This window comes from Oncorhynchus gorbuscha, linkage group LG12 (genome assembly GCF_021184085.1).
Source record: "Oncorhynchus gorbuscha isolate QuinsamMale2020 ecotype Even-year linkage group LG12, OgorEven_v1.0, whole genome shotgun sequence".
NCBI classification, from domain to species: domain Eukaryota; kingdom Metazoa; phylum Chordata; class Actinopteri; order Salmoniformes; family Salmonidae; genus Oncorhynchus; species Oncorhynchus gorbuscha.
The window spans coordinates 68,541,324-68,554,365 of NC_060184.1; the positions used below are offsets into that span (position 1 = coordinate 68,541,324).

Here is a 13,042-nt window from a genome sequence, read left to right on the forward strand (position 1 = left end):
GCCTTGATAATAGCCAGCAGCTATAAGAGACTAAAATAACTCAAAATCAGCCTTCAGTTCAGGGTCTGTCTTTATCCTGGCCAATATAGCTAACTCAAACGTGTGTTTATGTGTACGTGATTGTGTTGGTGTGTGTGTCTCACTGTATCTAAATCCTCCAACACGTCAGCATCTCCTTGGAGACAAGCCCAAAGCCACACACTCTAAGGTTAGGAAATAGGCGAGTGTAAGCGGATCCTAGATCTGTGCTTACGGACAACATCTAAGCTAAGTATTTGTTCATAGCGGCTGTGGTGACGGATTGACAGATGGAGTAGATTTGCACAGAGACACAGGGCTGTGAATGAAAGATGACGTGAAGGTAGAAAAGAGGAGGATGAGAAGAGAAGAGGGGCTATAGGAATTTAATCTCAGAGTATTCAATAGGAGCAGTGAAGCGTTCAACTAAAGACATATGGGAACAATGGGACATCAAAGGGCATGTCTCCAACGCCAGACTGTCCAATCACAGGCCAGGAAAAGCCTGGTGATCCAATAAAACGAGTTGGCGAAGGCCCGTCTTAATCTCATTAACGGACCTGAAATAGGCCTGCTTCAGAGCAGATTTGAATCTCCTGACAGTAAAGACAGATCGATGAGGTGCGTTTAACGCCTGGCGACAGGCTTCTACCCACGTAACTAGAACCTGCTGGATTGTATAGGCGCCAGGGTAATGTTCAGGAGGGCGTAACATCCTAACTGTTGCCGATAGAGCTGACATGGGTCCTTAATATACATGAGAGAAGCATATCTATTATTCACCATGCATTTCTAAATTTTTATACAGAATGTCCTGTAACATACCCTACTGTATTCAACCCGTATCCTCTTAAAAGGCAACAGAAATAAATGTGCGCATGGGGTGTAAAAATACATGTAAACAATTCATTGGTACTGTGACGGTGTCAAATTGAACCAAAACATAATGCTATTGGTCTGGTTTGCAAGGCTACACAACTTAACATGTATAGCTCCATAGTCATTGTCACCACCGAATATACAGCAGTCATCTGGGACACTAATGATAAGAGATTCCCCACAGATGCAGATTCCGTTTGGGCACTGCCCTCAGTCCCGCCCACAAGCAGGGATGGGCACAAATGACATAATACAATGATAAAATACAGATACATTGATATTCATGGTATTTTGTATCAAAATACATTACATACTTGTATTTTGCTTAAATACATGACAAAATACATATTTGTTTACAAAAATCAATTTGCAAGTAGCCAACCCGAACATCAACAACAGTCTCAGTAACGATTACCAAAAACGTTTTACTTGCTATAACTAATATGTTGTTGATCTACCTTAGTTGAGCATGCCTGCTTAATGACCAACATGTATATGTGAAAATGAACTGCAAAGCACACTGTGTATTGTTTCGGGGCAGAGCTCATTAGAATAATACTCAGCATGCTTTGCAATTGTCCATTTTTACATATACAGTTGAAGTTAGAAGGGTTACATACACCGTAGCCAAATACATTTACTCAGTTTTTCACAATTCCTGACATTTAATCCAAGTACAAATTCCCTGTCTTAGGTCAGTTTGGATCACCACTTTAAGAATGTGAAATGTCAGAATAATAGGAGAGAGAATTTTTTATTTCAGCTTTTATTTATTTCATCACATTCCCAGTGGGTCAGATGTTTACATACACTCAATTAGTATTTGGTAGCATTGCCTGTCAATTGTTTAACTTGGGTCAAATGTTTCCGGTAGGCTTCCACAAGCTTCCCACAATAAGTTGGGTGAATTTTGGCCCATTCTTCCTGAGAGAGCTGGTGTAACAGTCAGGTTTGTAGGCCTCCTTGCTCGCACACGCTTTTTCAGTTCTGCCCACACATTTTCTATAGGATTGAGGTCAAGGTTTTGTGATGGCCACTCCAAGCCATTTTGCCACAACTTTGGAGGTATGCTTGGGGTCATTGTCCATTTGGAAGACCCATTTGAAACCAAGCTTTAACTTCCTGACTGATGTCTTGAGATGTTGCTTCAATATATCCCCATAATTTTCCTACCTCATGATGCCATCTATTTTGTGAAGTGCACCAGACCCTCCTGCATCAAAGCACCCCCACAACATGATGCTGCCACCCTCGTGCTTCACGGTTGGGATGGTGTTCTTCGGCTTGCAAGCCTCCTCCCTTTTCCTCCAAACATAACGATGGTCATTATGGCCAAGCAGTTCTATTTTTGTTTCATCAGACCAGAGAACATTTCTCAAAAAAAGTACAATCTTTATCCCCATGTGCAGTTGCAAAACGTAGTCTGGCTTTTTTATGGCGGTTTTGGAGCAGTGGCTTCTTCCTTGCTGAGTGGCCTTTCAGGTTATGTTGATATAGGACATAGATACTTTTGTACCCATTTCCTCCAGCATCTTCACAAGGTCCTTTGCTGTTGCTTTGAGATTGATTCGCACTTTTCGCACCAAAGTACGTTCATCTCTAGGAGACAGAACGCGTCTCCTTCCTGGGCAGTATGACGGCTGCGTGGCCATGGTGTTTATACACTGCTCAAAAAAATAAAGGGAACACTTAAACAAGACAATGTAACTCCAAGGCAATCACACTTCTGTGAAATCAAACTGTCCACTTAGGAAGCAACACTGATTGACAATAATTTTCACATGCTGTTGTGCAAATGGAATAGACAACAGGTGGAAATTATAGGCAATTAGCAAGACACCCCCAATAAAGGAGTGGTTCTGCAGGTGGTGACCACAGACCACTTCTCAGTTCCTATGCTTCCTGGCTGATGTTTTGGTCAATTTTGAATGCTGGCGGTGCTTTCGCTCTAGTGGTAGCATGAGACGGAGTCTACAACCCACACAAGTGGCTCAGGTAGTGCAGCTCATCCAGGATGGCACATCAATGCAAGCTGTGGCAAGAAGGTTTGCTGTGTCTGTCAGCGTAGTGTCCAGAGCATGGAGGCGCTACCAGGAGACAGGCCAGTACATCAGGAGACGTGGAGGAGGCCGTAGGAGGGCAACAACCCAGCAGCAGGACCGCTACCTCCGCCAATATGCAAGGAGAAGCAGGAGGAGAAACAGACTCCATGAGGGTGGTATGAGGGTCCGACGTCCACAGGTGGGGGTTGTACTTACAGCCCAACACCGTGCAGGACGTTTGGAATTTGCCAGAGAACACCAAGATTGGCAAATTCGCCACTGGCGCCCTGTGCTCTTCACAGATGAAAGCAGGTTCACACTGAGCACATGTGACAGACGTGACAGAGTCTGGAGACGCCATGGAGAATGTTCTGCTGCCTGCAACATCCTCCAGCATGACCGGTTTGGCGGTAAGTCAGTCATGGTGTGGGGTGGCATTTCTTTGGGGGACCGCACAGCCCTCCATGTGCTCGCCAGAGGTAGCCTGACTGCCATTAGGTACCGAGATGAGATCCTCAGACCCCTTGTGAGACCATATGCTGGTGCGGTTGGCCCTGGGTTCCTCCTAATGCAAGACAATGCTAGACCTCATGTGGCTGGAGTGTGTCAGCAGTTCCTGCAAGAGGAAGGCATTGATGTTATGGTCTGGCCCGCCCGTTCCCCAGACTTGAATCCAATTGAGCACATCATGTCTCGCTCCATCCACCAACGCCACATTGCACCACAGACTGTCCAGGAGTTGGCGGATGCTTTAGTCCAGGTCTGGGAGGAGATCCCTCAGGAGACCATCCGCCACCTCATCAGGAGCATGCCCAGGCGTTGTAGGGAGGTCATACAAGCACGTGGAGGCCACACACACTACTGAGTCTCATTTTGACTTGTTTTAAGGACATTACATCAAAGTTGGATCAGCCTGTAGTGTGGTTTTCCACTTTAATTTTGAGTGTGACTCCAAATCCAGACCTCCATGGGTTGATAAATTTTAATTTCCATTGATAATTTGTGTGATTTTGTTGTCAGCACATTCAACTATGTAAAGAAAAAAGTATTTAATAAGAATATTTCATTCATTCAGATCTAGGATGTGTTATTTTAGTGTTCCCTTTATTTCTTTGAGCAGTGTACTTGCGTACTATTGTTTGTACAGATGAACTTGGTATCTTCAGGCGTTTGGAAATTTCTCCCAAGGATGAACCAGACTTCAAGGTTTTTTTCTGAGGTCTTGGCTGATTTCTTTTGATTAGAAATACATTCACAGGTACACCTCCAATTGACTCAAATGATGTCTATTTGTCTATTAGAAGCTTCTAAAGCCATGCCATTGTTTTCTGGGATTTTCCCAATTGTTTAAAGGCACAGTCACCTTAGTGTATGTAAACTTCTGACCCACTGGAATTGTGATACAGTGAGTTATAAGTGAAATAATCTGTCTGTGAACAATTGTTGGAAAAATTACTTGTGTCATGCACAAAGTAGATTTGCCAAAACTATAGTTTGTTAACAAGACATTTGTGGAGTGGTTGTAAAACGAGTTAAGGACTCCAACCTAAGTGTATGTAAACGTCCGACTTCAACTGTACATTTAGTTCATTTAACAGACGCTTTCATACATCAGACTTCTGATACCAATGCAGGGTGAAAGGGGGACCAAATATATATAAGATGTATAGAAAAGTCATTTGTAAAAGTCATTTGTATTTGAAAAAAACAAATTACAGTATTTTTTAAAAAATACATTGGAGTGTAGTTCAGCCAAGTGTAATTCAAATGACAAAATACTCAGAAATAATTAAAATACTAATTTCAAATACATGCTGCCCATCTCTGCCCACAAGAGATGGGCACACACCAGAACATTCACTAACTAGTAGTGAAAGCTATCGCTTTAGAGATCGGCACTGTAAACAAGCAAGGCTGGATCCCCTGCTTACCACAATCTCCCAAATTAAGAGTAGGCCAATAAAAATGTATTGAATTGAAGTCAAAACTCTGGGCTTTGGCATTTTAAACTGTAATGTGAGAAGGTCGTTTGTTTTATCAGATCAGGACAGCACATAGTAACCTGATCGGTGACCAGACCTGGACCCCACTACAGAATGTCTTATTAGATTTAGAGACAATTCAAGGAGAACTATTCTACTCATACATTGTTAATGTAGCCTACCATTAGTACCGGAGGAGCTTCTATTAACATCTACAAACTCACTGTAGTTACTTTACCTTCAGTGCCCGTTTTAAAATGCATGCGGTATTATTGATTAAGAACAGTAAATGGTAATGTTAAGCACTTTCCTCAGATGCACTGATCTTAAAAACAACCCGTTGATGCTGCCCCTCCAACACATAATTGATGAGAATTTACAACCCTCCTTTACTAGTCTATAACTGGACCATTAACTCATATAGCCCATCACAAAAGCTATTTAACAAAAAATATATATGTGAAAATAAATCCCTAAAACTATCAACTATTGTAGGCAATTATAATATCACAACTTGTCTGGAAAGGCAATTCAAGTCTGTATTCAGTAACTTGATGATAATAATGTTGTAGCCAGGTGAAATCTTACCTGACATGGTTGTCACAGAACTTGGTGTTCTGAGGTTGGTTTAGCAGAATCGTCCGCGCCGTAGCATCTATGGGATCTGCCTGCGAAGTAGTCCCGGACATCTCATCATCTGCCTTGCGGTAGCCGGCGGATGAACAAGAGGTTCCTGCACCGTTCGATTGATGGGAGAGAGGCGAGGCTAGGGTAAGTGTGTGTGGGAGACAGGGAGAGACGTAAGAGACATGGTTTACAGTTCAAAAGTGGAGGGCAGAAACAGGTAGGGCTATTGTATGCGGATGTAAGCTGGCGGTCGATGTCAATGACGTCCCCACCTCCCCATTCTAAACAGCCCCTCTTCTTTCAGTGCGCTGCCTCGCTCGGTGCTGGGCAATTCCAAAAGAGTGATGCTGAGACTCCGATTTTTTTTAAACTTTAAAATGTCAAACTAAAAATAATTATTGCTAAGTTACTTTAACCAAGTCACTGAACTTTTAACAAAAACGTTTACTTGAAGAACAGTGTAGTTTTATAACAGAATTCCTATTTCTACTGTTTGTGCCTTCTTCAAGTAAACGGTGTTTTGTAACATTTTCGCTGGAAATGGTTAATTAGTGCTTGTGCATAGTTGTATGGTTTGCTTAACTTTGCCTTAATTGATTTTTGTTTGATATACATGTTAAAGTGAGTCTCAGCATCACTCTGTTACCATGGAATTGCCATGCCATAGCTCCATCACCAATACACACACAAGCCGCTCGACGCCCACAGGTCCCCTTGTATAGAATGTGATGAGGGATGCACAATGGTCAAACAAACACCGTGAGTTTGACTCCTTTCATCGGCGCGGAAACATTGTGTATTTGTTTATCAAACAGCGGGACTTGTTACATCGCCCTATGTGCGCATAGTGCACCAGCATTATCACCCAAGCATAGAACCCGAACCGACGCTGCATAATTCGCTCCGCGTTTGCTCTGCCTACGGAGTCCCCCCTCCTTTGTAGTTTTCTCATAAAAAATCAAGGCCAAGCTGCGATCAGCACGACTTGCACACCCACTGAGCATCAGATGAACATTTTCTGTCATCGGGCTGCGCTAAATAATGGAGGGGGGAGATAGAGACAATCTGCTTTGGACGTGACGGAATAGTTTACCCAGCTGGCAGAACAAGCCCCGGTGAGGACAGATGGAGCACGCCCGTCACTCGTCTCCTCTCCCTTGGCCTCGCTGTCCGGGAAGCTCCCGACTGCTTGTGAGAATAGCCCAAGCAAGCACACAGACCTTCGCCGCCTCCGTTTCATCGGGCCTTCTCTGGCGGTCTCGAGAAGGCTTTGAAAAATGGTCTCTCTGCAAGGTGGATTAGATGATGCTTCGACAACGGCCCCAATCTCTCGTGGAGCCTTGACTACCGTGTTCCCGTCCGAGGGCGGGCTGAGGGCTCGTATTTAAAGGGACAGTAGCCCCCGAGACTGGTATTGTGTCTGTAGTCTGACATTGCAGGCTCGGTTTACCAGTTTAAATTACACTTGAAAGGGGACGAGTCATTCATCATGAGATCACTATCCTCAGTTTCCCAGACCGTTTTCTGGGGGTTTATGAGGTTCAGTCTACATTCACTATTCAGTGCAGGCTATATGAAGTCATAGGAACAAGCTGCAATATTGGCCCTACTGCAGCTCAATTTCTAACTAACTTCAGGTGCTACAGCAAACCTCACCAGCAATACAATTGGCAATCAATTCTTACAAGAATGGGCCCTGTCTGGATCGCAGTGTGGGTCTGGAAATAAAAACAGCCATTCTTCCATCAATAATTCAGACAAATAATAAGAGGTGGTTTCCACTATATTGAATGTTAGAATAGGGAGATCATTTCCCCAGAGAGGCCTATCAATGTGTCACAGCCAACATAGAGAGAGCCCCGGTCCCAGTTCTATAACCATATATTTCAACCTATTAACATTACTCAGTTATTGCTGTATAGCCTGTGAAGTAGACGTCTGATACCCGACCCCAGCCCGATGGGCCCAGATATTATACATTGAGGGTAACTAGGGTACGGGCAGGGCTCAGGTATCACTAAATTGATCACTGGCCTTTTGAAGCTGAGCCATTTGCTCGTGCTCTGATGCGCAGTACAGTTATATCTGACTAAGATCATAACGTGGTGTCAGAAGTGCTTCAACCTCATCAAATGTAAAACAGGAGAGATTATTTCACAGAAAATAATAATGTTCCTTGAGTTTCGTTGGGGTTTAGAGTGACAAAGTATAGCTGGCTAAGTTGTCATGTCTCTTCATTGAGCAGAGCAGCCCAAACAGAGCCGTTGCTATGGATACTCACAGACTCAGAGCTGCCATGACCAGAGCGCAGGGACAGAGAGGAGCAGCTAATGGTTTTACTATCGGAGGAAGTTATTTCTGACTTCAGGTTTTGGGCATGGCCTTAAATTTGGCAGAAGCAATCGTCCTTGGGTAGGGTAGGGCCTGAACGTTTCAGCATGGGTAGTGCTGGAGCTTAAAATTCATGCCCGTGCAGGGCTCTACTGGGCTCTGACTTGGATGAAATGACCCAGTCAAAAGGCCCAGGTCATTAAAGCCCTTGATAGCATCAATATTCAGGCACCTCCTGTTTTCCACTGGAATGTAGACAGTGACACATGTTTAGGAGGGGAGATCACCGCAAGGTCTTGCCAGGCATATCAGGTAAGCATCTGGCACGAAGGAAGGAACATAAGAACTACATACAGGTGCCACGGTGTGTACGGGTGTAATGGACATCACGCTGCTTGCTTAGCGAGTACCACTTCCTCCTGATACGGCTCACAGCGAGGCTCAAACCCAGGACCTCTGCCTTGCTAGTACACGTGATCGCCTTCTCACAGTCTTTACCAGTCAGCGCCTCTGAAGAGCTAGCTATTCGGCAGGGAAAGGGGGGACACATTGCGGAGGAGTGATGTTCACACATCCACTAGGATAAGTTGGGTAAGTTTAATCAGGTGTTTTAGAGCTGGTCTGGAACCAAACCCTGCACACACCCCTGACTCCAATGAGATAACAATACAGCAAAACAGATGAACAGGATTTCAATTTACTCTTGCAGGTGGCCAAAAATAACTATCTGAAAGCCACACCCCTAATAAGCAGCACACCCAGTCTTCTGATCTGACCCGCTGGGTCATATCCCTATAACCCAGCATCAACAACCCAACCTTGTTATTTCTAACCTTTTACTGCAATGGGCAAATCAGGGTCACGGTGTTTCTTGGTAGTCTTAAACATATCTACTTTGAAACAAAAGTATACACCTCACACACATGGTTATGGGCTTAAAAAAAATAAGACACCTGTACCATGTCATATATAGTTGAAATGTATTACATTTTGAGTTTGCATCCCAATTTTACACATCACAGAAGACTGAAATATAACAAAACTGTTAATTGCCATTAATTAAGAAAAATATTCACAACATTCCACCCATGAGGCCACTAGGTCATTTGACTGCAGGAAAGGTCTACAGAAAACAACCCAACTATGTGACCCAATGCCTGCCAGCCAGCAGTTGGGTCATCCTAACAACCCAGCATGTTTTAGTGTTTGTTTAGTGTTTTTTTGTGTTTCCTCCATTTCCCCACTCTAACTCTCTCCGTCCTTACGGTATACTTCCACTCATCCATATCTCTTCCCACTCTACCTACCTCTCTCCGTCCTTACGGTATACTTCCACTCATCCATATATCTCTTCCCACTCTACCTACCTCTCTCCGTCCTTACGGTATACTTCCACTCATCCATATCTCTTCCCACTCTACCTACCTCTCTCCGTCCTTACGGTATACTTCCACTCATCCATATCTCTTCCCACTCTACCTAACTCTCTCCGTCCTTACGGTATACTTCCACTCATCCATATCTCTTCCCACTCTACCTACCTCTCTCCGTCCTTACGGTATACTTCCACTCATCCATATCTCTTCCCACTCTACCTACCTCTCTCCGTCCTTACGGTATACTTCCACTCATCCATATCTCTTCCCACTCTACCTAACTCTCTCCGTCCTTACGGTATACTTCCACTCATCCATATCTCTTCCCACTCTACCTAACTCTCTCCGTCCTTACGGTATACTTCCACTCATCCATATCTCTTCCCACTCTACCTACCTCTCTCCGTCCTTACGGTATACTTCCACTCATCCATATCTCTTCCCACTCTACCTACCTCTCTCCGTCCTTACGGTATACTTCCACTCATCCATATCTCTTCCCACTCTACCTAACTCTCTCCGTCCTTACGGTATACTTCCACTCATCCATATCTCTTCCCACTCTACCTACCTCTCTCAGTCCTTACGGTATACTTCCACTCATCCATATCTCTTCCCACTCTACCTACCTCTCTCCGTCCTTGCGGTATACTTCCACTCATCCATATCTCTTCCCACTCTACCTACCCCTCTCCGTCCTTACGGTATACTTCCACTCATCCATATCTCTTCCCACTCTACCTACCTCTCTCCGTCCTTACGGTATACTTCCACTCATCCATATCTCTTCCCACTCTACCTACCTCTCTCCGTCCTTACAGTATACTGCCACTCATCCATATCTCTTCCCACTCTACCTACCTCTCTCCGTCCTTACGGTATACTTCCACTCATCCATATCTCTTCCCACTCTACCTACCTCTCTCCGTCCTTACGGTATACTTCCACTCATCCATATCTCTTCCCACTCTACCTACCTCTCTCTTCCTACTCTCACTCTCCTCTTTACTCTACATTTTATTCCTAGCAGATCAATATTGACCATCTCAGCAGCCTGCTACAGCTCTGATATGTCCATGAGCAGATCAATGCTCTGTGTTCCTCCTCCCTGATGGATCAGAACCAGAAGCACCGTCACCACCATAACTCATTACTGAAGAGTTGACGGACTCCAAGAATACTCAAACCGAACCTGTTTAGGACGGCAAGACTTTATTTAACAGCATACTTCAGCATATGGAGACGTTCTCAAAAATCACACCCTTCTATAAACTTTAAAACGGGAGGCCCTAAAGCTTCTCCCTCGAGTGCCATACCAGACTGATTCTTCATTGGTTAATACAGAACGGTGGGTAGCCTGTGCAAATATTTTGAGTGTCGGGTGCAATGTAGTGCACGTTTGTGCGTGTTCAGCAAAATATGAATGACCTTGTAAAAGGCCGGTAAAACTACTCTCATCTTGATATAACCACACATGCAATCAAAAATACATATACCTGGTAGAGTCCTGTTTAATAACCCCCCTCTCAAAACGCATCAACATCTCAATCCGACACAGCTTGGCCCATCTTTACTGTATTAGCTCAGTCCCTTAGTTTGGCTCTGGGTTGACCCCTCAACCCTTTAGGTCACTACCTGGCCCGTGTTACCTGGTCCCGTGCCAGCCTTTCATGGCTATAAAGCAAGGTGCTATTCTAAATAATGGATAGAGGGAGGCTGCATAATTCATCCTCTCTCTTTCCTGTATGACTGGTGCCTTATTTCAGCAGACACCGTGCCTCTGTGGCGCAGCCACGCCACCACTCAGATGTCACACTATCACTGCAGCTCCCTCAGCGCTTATTATACTCCAGCATTTAGCCGGTCCGGCAGCTTTGTGTTTCAACCCGTATTAAACGTCGCTATTGTAATGACCACCGATTTAATGTGACGGTCGGAAAGAGACGCTCAGTCAAAGCCAAACCAAAAGAGGAAAAACAATCCGTACAACAAAGTCAGTCATATGACTGAAAACATAGTCCATGCAAACTACAAACTCGACAGCTCAGTTGAAGATCCCACCCTCTGAAGGATTCTTGGTGAATCGGAGGTTCCCCAATTCACCCCACATCCTCCTCTACCCCCTCCCATTGTGAGGTCAGGATAGCGTTACCGACGGAGGAGCGTCGTCTGACCGCCTGACCCCTATGAGGTGCCATGGCAGTTCCTGTCCCCAAGGTGACCTCTAGTCAAGTCGTCTACTTCCTGGTTAAGGTTGACCTGCAGGTCTGCTGGTTGCTAGGACAGCCAGTGTGTCCAATTACTACAGTGACGGGGTGAATGGTGAGAAGGTGGAGCGCCTCTTTCCTGCAGTACAGGCTGGGGTAGTAATCCTCTCTCTGTCTGCTCTGCAACTTCCCCTACCTGCTAATCCATACACTGATAATCCAACAGGTGAGACCAGAGCTTGTACACGCGCAATATACATGTATACTTAATCCCATATACTACACTGTACTGTTCACTCACACACACAAAATTACAGCAGTGATGCATTTTGTATTTACACATGCAACGTCCCCCAACATGCAGTTAACTACTCCCTTGCTCTCACCCACTCTTACCCAATCTAACTCAACAGTCAACACCCAAACACATGCATGCATCTATGTGCATGCTTAAAGGATGCCATGTGCATGGGACATGGGTACGTGTGCTTTATTTACATGTATGCAAGCATACCATGTGGTTCTGTGTGTCTGTATGTATAGTAAATGCGTGTGTTTGTCAATGTGTACTAGATCATGTGAAGTAAGTCCATGGTGATCAATACAGTATGGGTTTGTGGTAATGACTGGAGCGGAGTCAGTGGAATGGTATCAAACACATGGCTTCCAGGTATTTGATGCCATTCCATTCGCTCCACTCTGGACATTATTTATGAGCTGTTCTCCCCTCAACTGGTGTGAATGCTAATCAAGTGTATTTACTACAAGCACATGCAGTGACTGTGCAGAAAGGCAGACCAGCCGAGTCCAGCAGTCACCAGCCCTGGTCCTAGAGAGTAGTGTTCCTCTGGTATCAGGGTTAGTGATTACCACTGTGCTGTAGGCCATGGTTGGGGTCAATTCTCAATTGAAATTCACTCATTAAATAGAATTGTCCCCGACCGCTGCTCTAGTCATTATAGGCTACTATTCCAGTGCATGCACTAGTGAACTCCAAGATGTGGGGAGCGCCAGCCAGGCCAGCCTGTGTAAGACAAGACTCCAACTCACTTTTTTCAAACCTGTTAGCGAGTCGGGAGCGCATGGCGGCCACGCCGACGCCCAGCTCTGGGTCCAGGTGGTCAGGAGACTTCTCCTGCCTAATGAGAGTCAACACTAACTGCTCTGGGGGAGAGGGATCGGGCCACCAGCCGCGGGACGGGAGAGAACAACACACAAGACAGAGGGTCAGTCAGTAACGCCACTGTGGGCCGGGGCACAATGATGTGTGTCTGTGTGTAGGTGAGTGGTGAGTTCAGGTGTGAGTCTGGAAGAGGCAATTGAAATTGAGTTTGTGTGTGTGTTCAATGCGAATGTCAACTGTATGTGTGTGTCTCTGCTTGTGAAAGTATGTCAATGCTGTTGGAAAATGGTTGACATTGTCTTGAGTCCTATGACAGTTGTACAACACTGCTCCTTTGTGGTCAACTGGTCTCATTGCCTTCTGAAGTTTTTCTGCAGCTCACAATACTCACCGTACCAGCCACACGTCTGTCCATAGAGACCATTTATTCCCAAATGGTATCCTTAACAACCTAGAA

General features: G+C 44.9%; 1 protein-coding gene across 11 annotated transcripts in view; it reads right to left on the minus strand.

Annotated features, from left to right (window-relative positions):
• atp8a2 (ATPase phospholipid transporting 8A2) overlaps positions 1-13,042 on the minus strand; it is a 66,082-nt gene that overhangs the window by 46,755 nt on the left and 6,285 nt on the right. For 4 of the 11 annotated variants that reach the window (XR_006830777.1, XM_046292771.1, XM_046292774.1 and 1 more), the window contains exons 2-3: positions 12,513-12,621; positions 5,510-5,687 (exon numbers count right to left, since the gene is read on the minus strand). Coding sequence is in view for 10 of the 11 variants with exons in the window: in XM_046292771.1 (XP_046148727.1) it covers positions 5,510-5,687; positions 12,513-12,621 (287 nt within the window). In the remaining variant the exon portion in view is untranslated. Of the gene's footprint in view, positions 1-5,509; positions 5,688-6,641; positions 6,967-12,512; positions 12,627-13,042 lie in introns of those variants that run through there. The other 7 variants (XM_046292772.1, XM_046292775.1, XM_046292773.1 and 4 more) reach the window with 7 other exon arrangements.